General features: G+C 52.5%; 1 protein-coding gene across 4 annotated transcripts in view; it reads right to left on the bottom strand.

Annotated features, from left to right (window-relative positions):
• PTPRT (protein tyrosine phosphatase receptor type T) overlaps positions 1-15,770 on the bottom strand; it is an 804,817-nt gene that overhangs the window by 52,494 nt on the left and 736,553 nt on the right. For 3 of the 4 annotated variants that reach the window (XM_044263018.1, XM_044263019.1, XM_044263017.1), the window contains 4 exons: positions 12,346-12,382; positions 10,811-10,908; positions 7,636-7,752; positions 3,195-3,349 (listed from right to left, as the gene is read on the bottom strand). In XM_044263018.1, the coding sequence (XP_044118953.1) occupies positions 3,195-3,349; positions 7,636-7,752; positions 10,811-10,908; positions 12,346-12,382 (407 nt within the window). Of the gene's footprint in view, positions 1-3,194; positions 3,350-7,635; positions 7,753-8,460; positions 8,521-10,810; positions 10,909-12,345; positions 12,383-15,770 lie in introns of all 4 variants that reach the window. The other variant, XM_044263016.1, reaches the window with a different exon arrangement.

Genomic DNA, 15,770 nt, shown 5'->3' with positions numbered 1-15,770 from the left:
AGCAGGCTGCAGAGGCCAGACACAACAGTCTGAATCCCAGCGCTGCCGTGAGATCCTGAGCAAGTGAGTGAACTTAGAGCCTCTGCATTCTCTTCTGTGGGAGAGCAATGCTTGCCGTGGGGGCTGTTTTAACAGAACCTGCTTACTTTTGTTGTCCTCATTTAGCAAGGACTTTATTTAATGCTTACAAAGTGCCAGACATTGTTCCAAGTGCTTTTATAAACGTTACCTATTAACTCCCTTGTGAGGGCATTGGGAAGTTTCTCACCCCATTTTACAGGTGAAAAAAGCGAGGCGCAGAGAGCTGACCTTGCTCAAGGTCACAGAGCTGGCATGTTGTGGAGGTGGGACTTTCACCCCAGCCATCTGGCTCTTGGATCTGTGCTCTTAGATACAGTAACAGTCATAGCACAAAACGCATGCTTTGACAACACATCCGCATGCTGTTTCCTCCTCCAGTGGGTGAAGCTCTCCGCTCTATATCGTACAAGGCATGGTGCCTGGCATACTGGAGATGCCTAATAAACATGTCTTCCTCACTCCCCCTTCTGTCTTTTTCCCTTTGTCAGCAAGCAGGCTGACAGATGGAAGCAAGGAAGGAGAGATGTGGGAACAGAAGGGAGGTGGTGGGAAGGCGGATCCTCTGAGTGGGCCCAAAGGCAGAGTGAATCCGAGGTCCCACGTGGCAAGCCCCAGGTTTGGCTCCAGGGGCACCTGCTTTCCCAGGAATGTGAGCCAGGAGCAGTCTTCAACTAGAATAGGTGACAGCCCCAAGGCCCTTGTCTGGTAGACATACTCTGATTCTGATACATGCTCAATTCTGATCACTGGTGGCTTCCTTTAGGAAGATCTCAGGCCAAGTACAAAATAGCAAAAGAACTCAGCATGACCCATGGACCAAGACCAGCCTTTCCCTGATCCGCGCTGTTTTCCAGGCATGGCTCTGAACCAGAGACAAACAGAACACTGGCCTTAAGTGCACGTAAGTTAGGAAGCGAAGGCCAAGTTAGCAAGGAGGCCCGTGCTGGCTGTGTTTTCACATGTTGCTTCCCCTAGGGAAACAAGCGATGAAGCAGGAAGAGAGCAGGACTGGCTGACCATAAACCCAGCAGGACAGGCCGGTAGGGACTGGGTAACAGTCCCACAATGAGCTGGAAAACAAACCCATGGGAAGCAGTCTTGGTTCTTAGTAAAATTTCATGGTTTAAAGTGGTGAAGTTTGACTTGTATTTATACATTTCCACACCCCAGTCCAGATGCCCCCAGAAGGGATGCAGCAAGTAGGCCTCAGGGTCTAGGAGGGGGCACAAACCATCACTCATCTGCCTCTTTCTGAAGCCTCCTCCTCCACCTGTGTTAGGGAAAAATAGCAGCCTGACCTGGTTTTGAATCTTGGATCCACCACCAGTGAACAACCTGCCCGGTGGCTGTAAGCCTCACACATCCAACCTGCCTCCCTGCTGGGTTCCCCTGATGACCTGAGCTGTATTCCAGCCTCACACAGCAGCGTAGCTCATCATACTTGGGGTCAGACCCCTGGCACCCAATCCTAGCTCAACCACTTACTAGCTGTGTGACCTTGGGTAAATGACGTGACCTTTCTGGCTTGCAATAACCACCACCATGAAAGGAGGCTGATAATAATAAACAAACCCACCCTGTCGCGTCGATAGCCCAGTACGTGTACATTGCACAAAATGATGCTGAAAAAGCATGGGTGCATGTAAATTACCTAGCCCTATGCCTACGGACATTGCAATTTCTCAGTAAATGTAGCCACTTCTATTCAACAGACATTTATGGAGCCTCCAGTAAGCACCGGATGCTGGGATGAGGAGTGGGGATCCGAAGATAAGCAGACCTGGTTTCTGCTCTGAAGAATGAACAGTCTGGGGGAGTGGACAAGTATTAGAGGCAGAGACCGGAAGTGTTTTTAAGTGCCGTGAGCTGTCAGGACTTCTCCTAGGCACTGCGTACAGGTCAGCCAGCACATTTCCTCTTCAGAATGGCCCCGGGAGTGGAGACCACTGCGCCCGTCGTGTTGGGCTGGCTAGCTCTAGAGGAAAGACGGGGCTGTCACGCAAGGAGAGGCTGATAAATCACCTCCCTTCCTCCCTTACCCCTGCTCTGGCTGCCCTCTGGGACACGGGACTTGGGGGGCTAACATTCTACTGTCCTTGAACTGTCGTGAGCCGTAAAACAGAGGATACATGCAAAACGCTTAGCGAGCCCACGGCTGCTGGTGACTGTCACCTGCCAATCCTCAGTGACCTCATCGGTGAAACGGGGTCTCTAATTCCCACCCACTCATGTGCGGAGGGAACACAGATGTCCAGCGACAAGAGGTCGGCCCTGAGATGCCTGCGGTTTGTGGAGTCTCTCCTTGGCTTCGCTCGGGACCTTGACCGAGATGGACACCGCCAGGGCAGGCGGAAGTCAAGAACGCGCAGGGTCTGAAAAGGTGGCCTGGGCCCAAGGTCACACTGGAAGAGGGAGGTGGGAGTGTGCGGGCCAGCTGGCCTTCAGGTCTGTTCCAATTTTTAATGCCCTTAACATGACACTTCATCTCCATTTAGGAGGACTGGAAGACACGCCAGTCACTCCCCATGCGACTTTCTAGGTCAGAGCTGGAAATACCTCTTCTCCATAATAAGGTGAAGCCTGGCGCTGTCCATTTACTCTCTGTTAAGGACCCTGCAGGCCAGCAATTGATTTTTAAAATAACAGAACTGAAGAGCTGCACGCTTCCAGGGAGGCTCCCCGCTGCTGCGGCACACCGCCGAGGGCGAGCCTCTGGACAAAAGCCTGTCCACTCCCGGCGCCGCTGGCCTACACCCGCGTGACCCGAGCAAATGGTCCACCTTCTCGGCACCTCAGTGTTCTCATCTGTAGAATGGGAAGGAAGCTAGCGCCCACCCCTCCAGGCTGCGTGAGGGGTGTGCCAAGTGCACATGTAACGGACCCTGTCATTGTGAGCCCACATCCCCAGGGGGCTTTAGTATTTCAGAGTAACAGTCATGATACTCACTGGTACTGCTACTATTACATTGTTGTTGTCGTCGTCATTATTGTCAGCCAACCCTGAGATCTGGGCTGGGCTTGGGGACAGAAAGGCCGGTGGCAAGAATGTATCTCCCTCACTGACAGCAGCACCATAGAAGCAGCATTGTTTGGAGCTGGAGCCCAGTGCTTACCTGCAGTGGACCACTATGGGCCCGGCCTCGGGGGGGTTCAGGAACTTGACCTGGCGCACGAACCCCAGGAGGCCGGTGGCATAGCAGGGGACACCGTGGTCGGGCCAGCTGGTGAAGTGGAAGAGGCGGAGCTCCCGGATCTCGTGGTAGCCTTTCTGAGGAGAGAAGGGGCCTCTGTTCCTCCAGCTGCCACTCCTATATGCCCGCTCAGCACCCAGGGGGAGCATGGCTGCCACATGGAGGGGCAGTGCCAGCCATGGAGGGGCCAGAGCCAGCCTCCCTGCCATGGGGGAGGACAAGATCCTGCCAGGTGAGCAAGGGTTGCCACAAAGGGTGACTTCTGTAATCTGTTGGGTCTGGGAGCCACAGAAGTAGATAATGTAGAGGTAGTGGCTTTGCTGCAGGACTTCTCAGAGCCTTCAGTGGACTGGTGTACACTCTGCATCCCCAAGGGGGCATTATAACACACCCACAGTGTTTGTCCTTTTTACAAGGGTGTCATGGGCCTTCTATTCAGCAGAACAGACTCAGAGAAAGGTTGGTTTTAAACACCAAGTACAAGTCATTTCCAGGGGAACATGAGGCCTTTCAGTGACTGGGATCCGTGACCCTCGCTGTCTTCATGGCTTTCAAGTTTTAAAAAAATGTGTCAGACTCCTCTATTCGTTAGATTCTTATTTAGAATCATAAGGCAGGGAACAAATAAAAGCAGAGCGTCTCTGACTGATGGGGGCAGTGGGGCCTGGGGCTCTGGTCGCTTCCCCTTCCCCTCCTACCACTCTTCAGTAACACCCTGCAGGCTAAGGGTGCTTCTCTGCCCAGTCCGTAGTCAGGTGTCACCTCTGGGCCTGTGCTTATGCAGTGCCCTTTCCTACTTTCTCCTACCTTGCAATCTCCTGCAGATAGAAAGCACCAAATAGGAAGAGTGTTTGATCATTCTTTCAGTTAAGGAAGATTCACCCAGGGTTATCTGTGCCAAGCCTTGTGTTAGGCACTGTGAAAACGGAAATAAAAGCCACAGTCCCTGTCCCTGGTGCGACTCATGGTCTAGCTGGAGAGGCAGGCTCCTAAGTGGATAACCTATTGAAGTGCTTAAAGGAGCATCAGGTAACCCCAGCTGGGGAAGGAGAAATCAGAGAAGGCTTCCTGGAGGAGGTGATGACACCCTGAGTCTTGAAATACATTAATAGTGAAAACAGTAGCTAACATTTATTAAGCACAGACTGCAGTTCTATTACTCTTCTGAACATTTCAGTGTATTAACTCATTTAATCCTCATACCAGTCCATATGTAGTCTCTGTTTTATGGATGAGAGGAAATCGAGGCTAAGCCAGGTTAAGGAACACACAAGGAACACAACCAGGTCATACAACTTGTAAGTTGTAACCCAGTCTGGACCCTGGCTCTTGGACCCCACAGTCTGCACTCCTAGTCACTACGAGAAACCGAGGCCTGAGTGTCGCCCCATCAAAGAGAAGGCAGGACTCCCAGGCAGAGAGGCAGCCCAGGTAACGTCACGGGGACAGGACTTAGCACGGCACACGCACAGAATCACAAACAGGGCACCCCCGGGGGGAAGTGGAAGACTGGCAAGGGTGGACAGAGGGACTGTGGGTGGGAGGCTGGGCGGGTGCCTGTTGCTGGGAGGCCTTGGATGCCACACAGGGTCTCACTGGGGATCGGGGGAGGTTGCCTGGAAGGGGAAGTGCATCATCACATTTGCATTTTGGGAGGGCTGTGTTGGGGGCAATGTGGAGCCTGGAGTGGAGTGGGAATGTTGGGGGGCAGTGCAGGAGGCACTATTGGCACCCTCCCAGAGCTCCATTCCTGGGCCAGGACCCCCATCTCCAGCTCCTGAGTCTTGGCTGCGGACGCCCACAACTCCCCCCCTTCTTCAGAGAATTGCTCAGCCAACCAGGAGCCCCTTCCCTTGGGGGTGGGGGTGGGCAGCTGGCATCCAGGGGCTGACAGGACAGCAGAGTGACCAGCTGACCTGGTGAGTCTGCCCAGGACTGAGAGGTTTCCTGGGACATGGGGCTTTTCCTACTAAAGCCAGGATAGTCCTGGGCAAACTAGGATGTTGGGTGGCCTTAACAGAGGAACAGAGGACCCTTTTGCCTCAAGACAGGATCAAGTGTGTGTGGGGGGGGCTCCTGCCCAGAGCTCCGGTGGGACCCAGCTGCCTTAGTTAGGTCTCCAGCTGAGAGCCCGTCCTGGCTTGGCTCCTTCCACTGCCCTGCCCTGGCCCGCCTGCCTCCCCCCCTCCCCCGCCCTTCTCAGAGCTCCTTCTCAAGCTTCAGCAAGCACACCCAAAGCCCTGCCACAGGCTCAGCTTCCCAGAAACCCAAACTAAAATGGAGTAAGAGTGGAGGCAGAGAGCCCCGTAGGAGGCTGGGGCAGGGGTCCAGGCGGGAGTGAACAAAGGCCCAGATGGAGGCTCCGACCCGGAAACTGATGGAGAAGAAACAGCTTCAGCAACACTCAGGGTTTATTTCCATTCTCCAGGTCAACTCAGCCCAGGGAAGCCCTTGTTCCAGCCCTTACCACCTCCACTGAGGTCGTGGATCAGGGCTCCTCCCTCCCTCATGGGACTATGCTCTCTTCACGGGCAGACACCACTTCCTGTCTACTATTTCTGGGTCCCTGACTCAGGAACCGATTTTGAGCTAAGGACCTGGGCAGTGTTTGCTGAGCACCTGCCTGTGGTTCTCTGAGGCCTCCCTGCTCAAATGTGGAGCCCAGGATGGGCTCCTCTGTCCCCACTACTCATCTCACTCCCTGCACTAACTGCATCCATGCCAGATCCTCCTCTGGGGTCTGCCTCCCCGGGCCTCTGCTGTAGGATGGCTGGCTGAGAGTGACTCCCTTTTTCTGGAGAAGTGCCCTCAGCGCACAGGATCTGACTTGCACTGCAGGTGACCTCTCAGTGGCTGGTCCACAGTCAGTGGGCAGATGGAAGCAAGGGGGCCACATCTGGGGTGTAGGTCCTGCTCTGGCAGCCCCTGCGGATCAGGCCTAGGTTAGACTCCGCTGAAGACTCTGTCCTTGCCCAGGTCCTTCCTCTTCTCCCTTCTCTCTCTCTCCCTCTCCTGTAAGTTTCTCTTGAAACTGGTCCCTGGATACACCATCTGTGCCCAAATCCTTGTCTCAGGCTCTGCTTCCAAGGAACCTGACCTAAGGCCACATTGGTGTACCTGTTGTCATGGAGAAGAGCCCTTTGCTCCTGGCTCTTCGACTGAGTCTGCAGACACAAGCCTTTAAGAGCATGAGGCTTGGGGCGGGGGTGGGGGTGCTACGGCGAGGAGGCTGCCAGGAGTAGTGTGCCCGTATCAACCATGCGTGCACTTGCTGTCCCAAGTATGTGCCTGCTTTGGTCCTCCCAGGGACTTGTCTGAACCCCAACAGCACAGCTCTAAGAGCAGTGAATCCCCAGTGCTTCTGCATTGCTGGCTCTGTGGCTACTTGGTCCATCAGTGTGGATGCTTCCAGAAAATGGCAAGTATAGAGTAAGTGGAAAGGGCATTGAGCTTCAAGTCAGGGGTTGAGGTGGGAATGTGGGTTAGCCAGCTTTCAGCTGGGCAATGTGGGACAAAGGACACACATACTCTGTGCCTAATTTTCTTCCCCCATAAGATGGGAGTATAAAAAAAGGGGCGGGGAGTAATAATAGTACCTTTCTCAAGAGGTTGTTGGATTCAATGACGTCATGTACGCAAAGCACTTAGAAAAGCACCTGCTTTAGTAATTGTTCAATAAATGTTAGTGATATCATAATAGGAATTAAATGATAAATCGTATTTGCTATCTTGTTCCTGCTTATCAAGCTTCTGCCAGCCCAGCTTCCTTTCAATGTCTAGACCAGCACTTCTCAATCCTGACGTCATGGACATTTGGGGCTAGATAATCCTCTGTTGCTGGGGGCTGGGTCTCTTGAGCATTGTGGGGTGTTCATCAGCATTGCTGGCCTCCATCCACAGATGCCAGCCAGCAGCACCCCTTCTTCCTCAGCTTTGAGAACTAAAAATGTCCCTAGACATCACCAAACATCCCCCGGGGGTCAAAATCACCACCAGTTGAAAACCATAGGCCTGGAACATGCGGAAATCTTCTTTCCCTGTGGCTCTGTGTGTTTGTTTCTTTCTGCCTGGCATAGGGTTCCTCCTGTTCTTCCCTCAGCTGACTTTCTCATTCTCCTTTGGCTGCCTGAATGCCTCCTCCTCCAGGAAGCCCTCTCTGACCACCTCATCTTGTCTTCACTCGTGGCAGGTTCCTTCCATAGCTTTTATCACCATATGGCATTTAGTCCATTTGTTTGCCTGCTGAATTCTGTTTGTCACTCCTGCTAGAGGGGGGCAGCCTCTGGAAGAGGATCCACATCAACTCAATTGCTGATCTGTCCCTGGTGGCAGACACAGGGTGGGCAGCTGCTGGGAAGCTTACCTTTTGGACGGTGAAGGTGCGTATGACGTACTCGGCCAGGGGCTCAGTCTCAATCAGGCTGACTTTAATGTCCCCGTAGACCTCCGTGTCATCCGGCCAGTATCGCACACACTTCACCTGCAGGGAAGGACAGAGACAAGGACAGATGAGTGTATGGCTGAGCGCAAGCAGCCGCCTCGTCCGGCCTTCCTGTTCCGATAAACCCGAGGGCGATTTGGGTGGAATTTCGGTCCAAGGGGCTGTCAGCTCGCCAGGGACTGGCAAACCGCACAGGGCCACGCCCTCTCCCAAAGGAACTGGAGCCGTTAGGAATAATGGTAGTACCTTCTTTGGCAGAGCTCCTTAAAATCTCCAAGTCCATTATCACACTAGGTGAGCGAATCAATCGAGGTGAGATAGGCAGGTGGTGTTACCCCATTTACAGACGGAAACAAAGCTTGAGTTGGGAGGTCCGGCACCTGGTCCCAGGTCACCCGGTCCCAGGTCACTCTACCTCTGGCTGAGCCCTCTTTCTGCTAGATCAGGTGGGGCAGGGGGGCAGCATCAGCGGAACAGAGATGAGAATCAAAGGTGGGAAGCGGAGTGGGTGGGGAGAGGGTCATTAACATCCAGAGGTGGTAACTGGGGGCTGGAAGGAGAAAGGCTCTCCGTTGGGAGACGGATGCAAGGAGCGGGACCCAAAGGGAAGCGTCTGCACAAAGGCTCCCTGCCCGGGCGGTGGGTGCAGATGCCAGCGACACGCCAGTCCCACACTGGACTCTAGGTCACACTCCGCGGGAGGAAAAAGAGATCACTGTTTTCCCCTAAAAAGAACAAAAGCATTACCATTCCGGGGGACGCTGCGCGGCCTAGAGTGGCATTTCCCACAGTGTGTTCCGCTGGGTGCTAATAGGTGTTAGGTAAAGAAAAAAAAAAAAAAAAACAAAAACAAGAAACAAAAAAAAAACAAACAAACAAAAAAAGGTTTTGTGGTCAAATGAGTTTGGGAAATGCTGGATTAAACAAAGTTAAACAGGCCGCTCTGCTACAAGACTCCTCAGCTCGTTGACCGTGCTAACGCTAAAGTGTTTTCAACTCTCCGAGAGGGGCAAAAAGTGCAGAGCATTTCCCAAACGTATTTAACCATGGAACCCTCTTCTCACTAGGCATCCTGCAGACGAGCATCCCATGGAACCCACTTAGGGAAACGCTGGTATAGCGCAACAGGCTTGGCAGGCAAAAGGATGCATTGCTGGGTTCTAACAGCTGGCAGCTTCCAAAAAGTGCTGAAATCTCTCTGAGGCTCAACTGAACTATTCGTACGGGCAGCTAACATTCACTCACGGCTCGCCGCATCCCACACCGCTTGCTGAGTGTGCTATGAATTCCTTCCATGTATTATTTTAATCGCTTATCACTGCGACCTTTACAGACATGATTATCACCCTGTTTTACGGATGAGGAAGCAGAAGCATTGGGAGGCTAAGAAAGCTGTCCAGGGTCGGGAAGGGATGGAGCCGCGATGCAAAGCCAGGCCACCCGGATAATTACCAGAAACATGGCCCCGTGCAATGGTCAGAGTCAAAATGAAAAAATGCACAGGGAGCGTCAGGCACCGTGGTTGGCTCCCAGCAGGAGTTCCGTCAAAAGACTGCTCCCCTGTTGCCTCCCCAGATCCAAATTAGATTCGTGATCTGTCCGTCGAGGGAATCTGTCTCCAAGATGGGACATTTTATAGAACAGGGTGGAGTTTGCTTCTGAATTCTTAAATCCTAGCCGGGCCTTTTTGTCTGTGGTAGCTGCTCTCGGGTCTGGGTCCTTGGGGAGCAGTGGTGAGTGGAGGGGCCATGATACTAGCAGGAGAGTTAAGAGTCAGAGATCATGGCTGCGATCTGGCTAGAGGACTAAGGGGTAGGTGCTCCAGCCCCTCTGGGGCTGTTTCCTCATCTGTAAAGCTGGGGATGGGACGAAGTGAGAGCAGGCTCAAGGATAAAGTCTCTGCTGGCCCCAGAGCCCTTTGAGGCCACGAGACGTCCACAGCCCTCTTCTGATTAGGAAGACAGCCCAGATTCTCTCTCCCACGATCTTGGAGGCCAGGACTCTTTATTTTAACCGGTGATCTGGTCCTTCGCCCAAACAAAAACTTACCTGGCCACTCTCCGGTTAGTTCCTATGCTAAGTAGAGAAGCCCTCTTTCTTCTGGTGTTGTGCACCCTGCCTTTCAACCCAACAGCCCACCCACCCACATAACCGCGGTTCACCAAGGGAGCGAAAGCAAGCCGGGCAAAGCAGTCCCATCTCCAAGCCCTAGGGTTAGCTAAGGACAAGGTAGGAGGGAGTCGAGATAGAGCAGAGCAGGAGACCAAGGCCGGAACCCTGAGGGCTATCAAGGTTTTCGAGGTAAGGGAGCAAAAGTCTGAGAGACTGAGTTCAATGAGAAGAAAGAAGTGGTGGTTGAATTCGTCAACATGAAGGATGCAGGTGATACCGACCGTCTCACTATGGGTGGGATGGAGAAGGGAGAAGAGAACGCGCGGGGAGAGACAGAGCCTGCGTGTGTCTTCAAAGTCTGGCAGAAAAGCAGGGACAAGAGAATCCTTTTTGTTGGCCTGTTTTGTATTTTCAGGGGGAAGGTGCTCAGGATGTTTTGTATGTTCAGGGGACTAATCCAGCAATGAGAAAAAGAGTTGCTTTTCGAGTCATAGGGGAAATGAGAAAATTCTTGCACAGAATCTGTGATTCAAGGCACTGGGATCGCCTTTGAAGGGGCTAGAGTCACTTCTTCCATCCAGGAGGCTGAGCCTGTAGAAACGGCAGACAGTCTACCATTTGGGTCAACAAAAATGGCCCTTTTGTATGGTTCACCCTGATAACAGAGGGGAAGAATGAGAAGAAGGTCATAGATGCAAGTAGGATTGTGGCTTTGTGGTGTGAAGATGAGCGTTCATGTCTGATGGCTTTCGTTGCCCCAAAGGGTATGGGATGACGTCATCAACCGAGCGAGGATGGAGAAAAGGATGACTTGGAGGGAAAGGCCGTATTCCCCGAATAGGAAGCAGGGCTGAGGATTTCTCCCACACGGGTTGTTGCGAGGGAAGTGTTGAGCAGGGGCACGTGCCATAAGGCACAGAACAGAGAGATGCTCAGGAGGACAGGGCCGGCAACCTCTGTCCAGGTAACTGCAGGAGGGGCTTACCCTGCCCACTTCCACGAGGTTCGTGACCATGACGATGCTGGCCGAGTTCTCCTGCCAGATCATTCTCCAAAAGTCCTTGACAGTCTCCTGCATCGGACCTGAGGACAGAGAAGGTGACAGGGTCAAGACCACAAGTGCAAGGACGCAGCCAGGAGGCTGTCCCTCCTGCATGGTCCTCCCAGGCTCTGCACAGGCGAGCGAGAGCGAGGCTGGATGATCCCCGCTGGGACACCCAAGTCGCTGAGGCCAGGGCCGGGGCAGAAAAGCAAAGCGGCATTCCAAACTAGCATGGTCTGCAGCACCCATGGAAACACCCACAGCCTTTCCTCTTCCCTCCTCTGTCCTGCTCAGGGGCTGTCCCCCAGCCCCATTTGCCCCCATCTATCACCTTATAGGGACTATATTATGGGTTAATAATATAGCTTAAGGCAGTTTTCATAAGAACCGGGCTCTAGGACCTCAATGAGAATCAGGGAGGAAATTGGGGTTTCAGGGGGCAGGGAGGAGGACAGAAAGCTGCCAGGAGCTGGACGCTCACAGTGCAGACAGGACAGGCCTGATTTTGAGCTTGACAAACATAGGGAGCATTCCCCTGGAGCCTCAACAGGAGGGAGGGAAAAGGAATGGACAAGGAGAGGGAGAGAGGATCTGAGAGTCCGAAGCAATTTCCTTGGAAATTTCTCTTTCAATGTCCTGGGCCTTCATCACTTTTACAATTACAAAAGAAATATAGGTGTTTGATATAAAAATCTCAATAGCCTTTTCCCATATATGTATGTATGTGTGTGTATATATATACATATATGTATGTGTGCATGTATTTATACATATGCATTTGCTGTAATAAGTAAATTATTATAGGCATTATTATATACATTTTGCATGCTCTTAAAAAATCTTACCAAGCATGGTACATGTTCACTGCGTAATTTTCTATAATATGGAAGTATCATACTTTAGTCCACTGAGCCACCCAGGCGCGCCGGAAGTATCATACTTTAAACAAGCTACCCACTGTTGGGCATTTAAGATTTTTCACTTTTTTCCTATTACAGATAACACTGTGACGAGTATCTCTGTATATGTGACTGCCCACCTATCTAGTGATCCACAGGATTTCTTCCCTAAAGGGTTCGAGAGGTAGGATCATTTTGAAGCCTCTGATAACGTACGGTCAAAGTTGTTTTCCAAAATGGCTGAGTACTTCTCTCTTCTAGGCGCACGCTCGTCCAGGAGATCAGGCACCATCAGCCTTAGCTCCCGATGGTGGATCCCTGGGGCACATGGCTGAGGCTGAGGCTTCGGGTCTGCCCTGCCTGTGACCATTTCTCAGCTGTACCTCCTTTATCTCTTATTCATATCCCTCTGCCTAGAGCTGAATTTGTCCCCTCTTTCCTTCCCAAACAAATGGATGCTCCCAGACACCCCTGGAGGCTCTCCGGCCCTACGCCCGTGTGACTTTTTTGCTGGCAGCAGCCCCTTCCTCTCTTCCAGTGAAGGGCAAGGACAGCTTTGAGGGATAGGAGGGCACTTACCCTGCGTTGCAATGTAGTGCCGAGGTCGATGGTATCCCTGGATGACAGGAGAGAAGCAGAGGGAAGGGCCTCCAGTCAAAGCTCGCAAACACCACAATATTAATAGGTATCCTTTCCAAGACATGCTTTCCTCACAGGCAAAATGAGAAGAGCATCAGACACTTCTCAGAGAAGTGGTGAAGATGAAATTAGGTAACGCATGGAAAACTCTTATTAAATCACTCAATGAGTTAGCCATTGTAATAGTTACTTGGGAGGGGCCCATATAGGCTTGTCTTGGAAGCAAAACTGGGTGGCCGTTACCTATGCCCATGCACCCAGAAAGGCAGAGAAGGAATTTTGGGGTTCCTGTGGGACACAAACTACCAAAAAGTCTCTCCTGGGTCCTAACTGTGTGCAGAACACCGTGGGAGTCTCTGTAGGGCACTTGACAGAAGAAAACCATTGCATTGTTGGCCCCCTGCATTAGTAAGGATTAGGAAAAAAAAAATTAGGAAGAATGCCACAGTGCCTCTCTGTGCCACAGGGTGGGCTTGGAATTGGAAGTCCCACTCATTGGGGTGGGAGGGGGGCATACAGGTGTGACCTAGAGGATGATAAAGCCACTTTCTGGTTCAGAGACCAGTTTCTGATATGTCTGTGTGCCCCAGTAGGCCCTGCCGTGCCCTGGTGTGGGGCCCCTCTGTGCTCCATCACCTTCATCGCTGGGGAAGAGGTTGAAGAGATCCTTCTCTTTTGCCTGGGTATGGCAATCCATGGGAGATGCTCTTTCTAGTTCCAGAGAGGAATTATACCGTACTGGGTAGAGTTCATGTTTTGGACAACGATTTGCATTTAGTACATAGTTAGTATTTACAGAATGAAGACATGAATGAATGAATGGATGGATGGATGGATGGATGCGTTTTCAAACTACGAATGCTAGTTAGGGATCCTGCTGGTGGAGAGGTCACGGACAGCCCCGAAATCCACTTTGCTTTAGGGTTAACCATCTCAGCAGGAAACAAGCCTGAATGGTTGATGAATCTCTCTTTTTGTCTCCAGTGTTGGTGATCAGTCTTTCTGTCCTGTTAGGGGCAGGGGGAGGGGGAAATGAGCTGCCTCAAGGCTCTCTCACTCAGGAAATGAGCCAGAATCGCCATCTGTGTGGTTAATGGTAAAACAGATGTGGCATCTCTCAATTCCCGGATCCACTTTCTGATTCAAAGACGTATTTTTGAGCCCCTGGCGTATTTCTCCAGCTCAGTCTTCCCCTCGTCCCCATAAATACTGAGTAGCTACCTTCCCACTGTTGGGCAGACTCTAGAGATGCCCGAGTTCACCGTCAGCACCAACCCAGGGCTGGTGGCATGGCCAGAACCGGTAGATTAACCACAGTCCCCAGGAATCAACAGCCCCACCTAAACTCCTGGTGTGATAACTTCTTAGCGAAGTCATCAGCTTCTTGAGGACAAACACCGCCTCCTCTAAGTTTAAAAAAAAAAAATGTCTTAGGGCCTCACACAGTGTGAGACTCAGAGCACATGTCCAATGAGCAAGTGGCTGGGAACTCAGCTAAATTAGGTACCGCTGGAGGAGGGCACGTGCACACACTCTGGACCTGACGGCCTCGGTTCGCATCCCAGCTCTGACCCTTGGGAGCTGTGTGGTTTGCAGCTAACACTTAACCGCCTTGTGCCTCCGTTGATCTTTTACCCTCAAATGAGGGTCTCAGACTTACACTGTAGTATTGCTACTGAGATTCCACGGCAGTCACTATGCCCCAGGCGCTCTTGTCCAAGATTTAGCATATATGACTTTCTCTTGTTATTTATTTTATTGGTCGCCTGGCAAACATTCATGGGCTGCTTACCATGACTAAGCATCTGTGTTGACCGCTGAGTGATGGTGAGTTCGGAAGCCCGTCCCTCCTCACTGCTCTGCCTCTAATGGAAAATTGAGCCCCTCTCTGAGACCGGAGAGGTGGGAAGGGAGGTGAGAGGGACCAGAGCTCTGTTCCTTCAAGAAAGATGGACGGGGGTTCCGAGGCTTACAGGAAGAATTAGACTCTGGGGGTTCTCTTGATTAGGTTTGGGAACAGAAGATAGTCCCCTAGAGTGTGGAAGGGTGTGGTTTCTCAAGCCCATCGTCTTCTGTCACCTGCATTGTCAACTCCTACTTGCAGTCCTAGTCCTTCCTGACTCGAGCCACAGCTGGCTGGCCTCCCTGCCTCCAGTCTGGTCCCACTGCCCGTCTGCTTCCGACCAGAATGAACTCGCCAGTGCATATCGGATTCTGGTATTTCCCTACCAAACAGCCTGCAGTGGCCCCCCCACCGTCTATATGATTGTGCCCAAATGTCCTACCTCAGGACTCATCATCTGTCTCTAACCTCACTGGCAGTTGTCACTGTCCACGCCCTCCCATGAGCCCCATGTCCCTGTTTCCCTGCACCGCACCTCAAATGAGCCTTCCTCCCCGAGCAGTCCTGCAGGCTTCCACGTGTGTCCAACCAACACACAGAGCGCCTGAGCGGCAATACGGCTTTTGTCCTCTTGTCCCCTTGGGCCGTGGACCCTACACTCAGAGCTGGGAGCAGTCTTTAGCAAAGGCTGGTGGGTGGCGTGTCTGCATCAGCAGGTCTCAGAGGTGATGCTGGGACACTCTTAATGGCGTTCCTGTCCCCTTCCTCCAGCAGCATGCCTGGTTCCTACCACTCTCGCCCTGGCTTACTGGCTGTCCCGCTCTTCTTGAGACACAGGAGTCATGTTTCCATGCGGAGGCCTTCGCACAGGGCATTCCCTGGGCCGGCCGCTTCTGGCCCCGGTAAGCTGGGCGGCTTGCTCCCTCCCTGCTGCCCAGCCTCTGCTCGGCTGTCAGTCACTTCACAGAGAGCCCCTCTGCCGCGACCACCCTGTTGGCCCCTTTCACATTTCTCTGGTTTCCTTTTCTTCAGGGCACTTATCACTCGGGGGCAGAATGTTCCTTGGTTATGGACATGCTCGTTGTCTGTCTCCCCGGCGGAGTGAGCACACCGGCAGGACAAGGCTGTGTCCGGCTTGCACGTGCCTGTGCCCCCAGCAGCCACAAGTCTACCTGGGCTGTCAGCCTTGATGAACACATCTCAAATGCACACATGCATGTGTGCTGTGTGCCCATCCACATGCTGCATGGGCATAAAAAGGCCCTCTCTGGTCTCCAAGACCCCATCGAGTCCCCAAAGAGAAAACATTCTAACCATGTGATTCCTCAGCAACGGAGATAAAAGGAAACGTGCTGCTCGGCTGGGGCTTTACTGGGGATTTGCCAAGAACTGGTGCAGAAAACTTCCTAACCTTAAAAGAACTTTGAGTGCGTTCAAGTCCCGCCTACACAGCACACAGATCGACTGCAAACCAGCGCCGGGCCTGCCTCCATCCGTCTGTGAGGAATGGGAAAGAGGCTTG

This window comes from Neovison vison, chromosome 8, assembly GCF_020171115.1.
Source record: "Neovison vison isolate M4711 chromosome 8, ASM_NN_V1, whole genome shotgun sequence".
Taxonomy (NCBI): domain Eukaryota; kingdom Metazoa; phylum Chordata; class Mammalia; order Carnivora; family Mustelidae; genus Neogale; species Neogale vison.
Note: the sequence above shows the minus strand (reverse complement) of the source record. Positions and strands in the feature narration are given on the sequence as shown.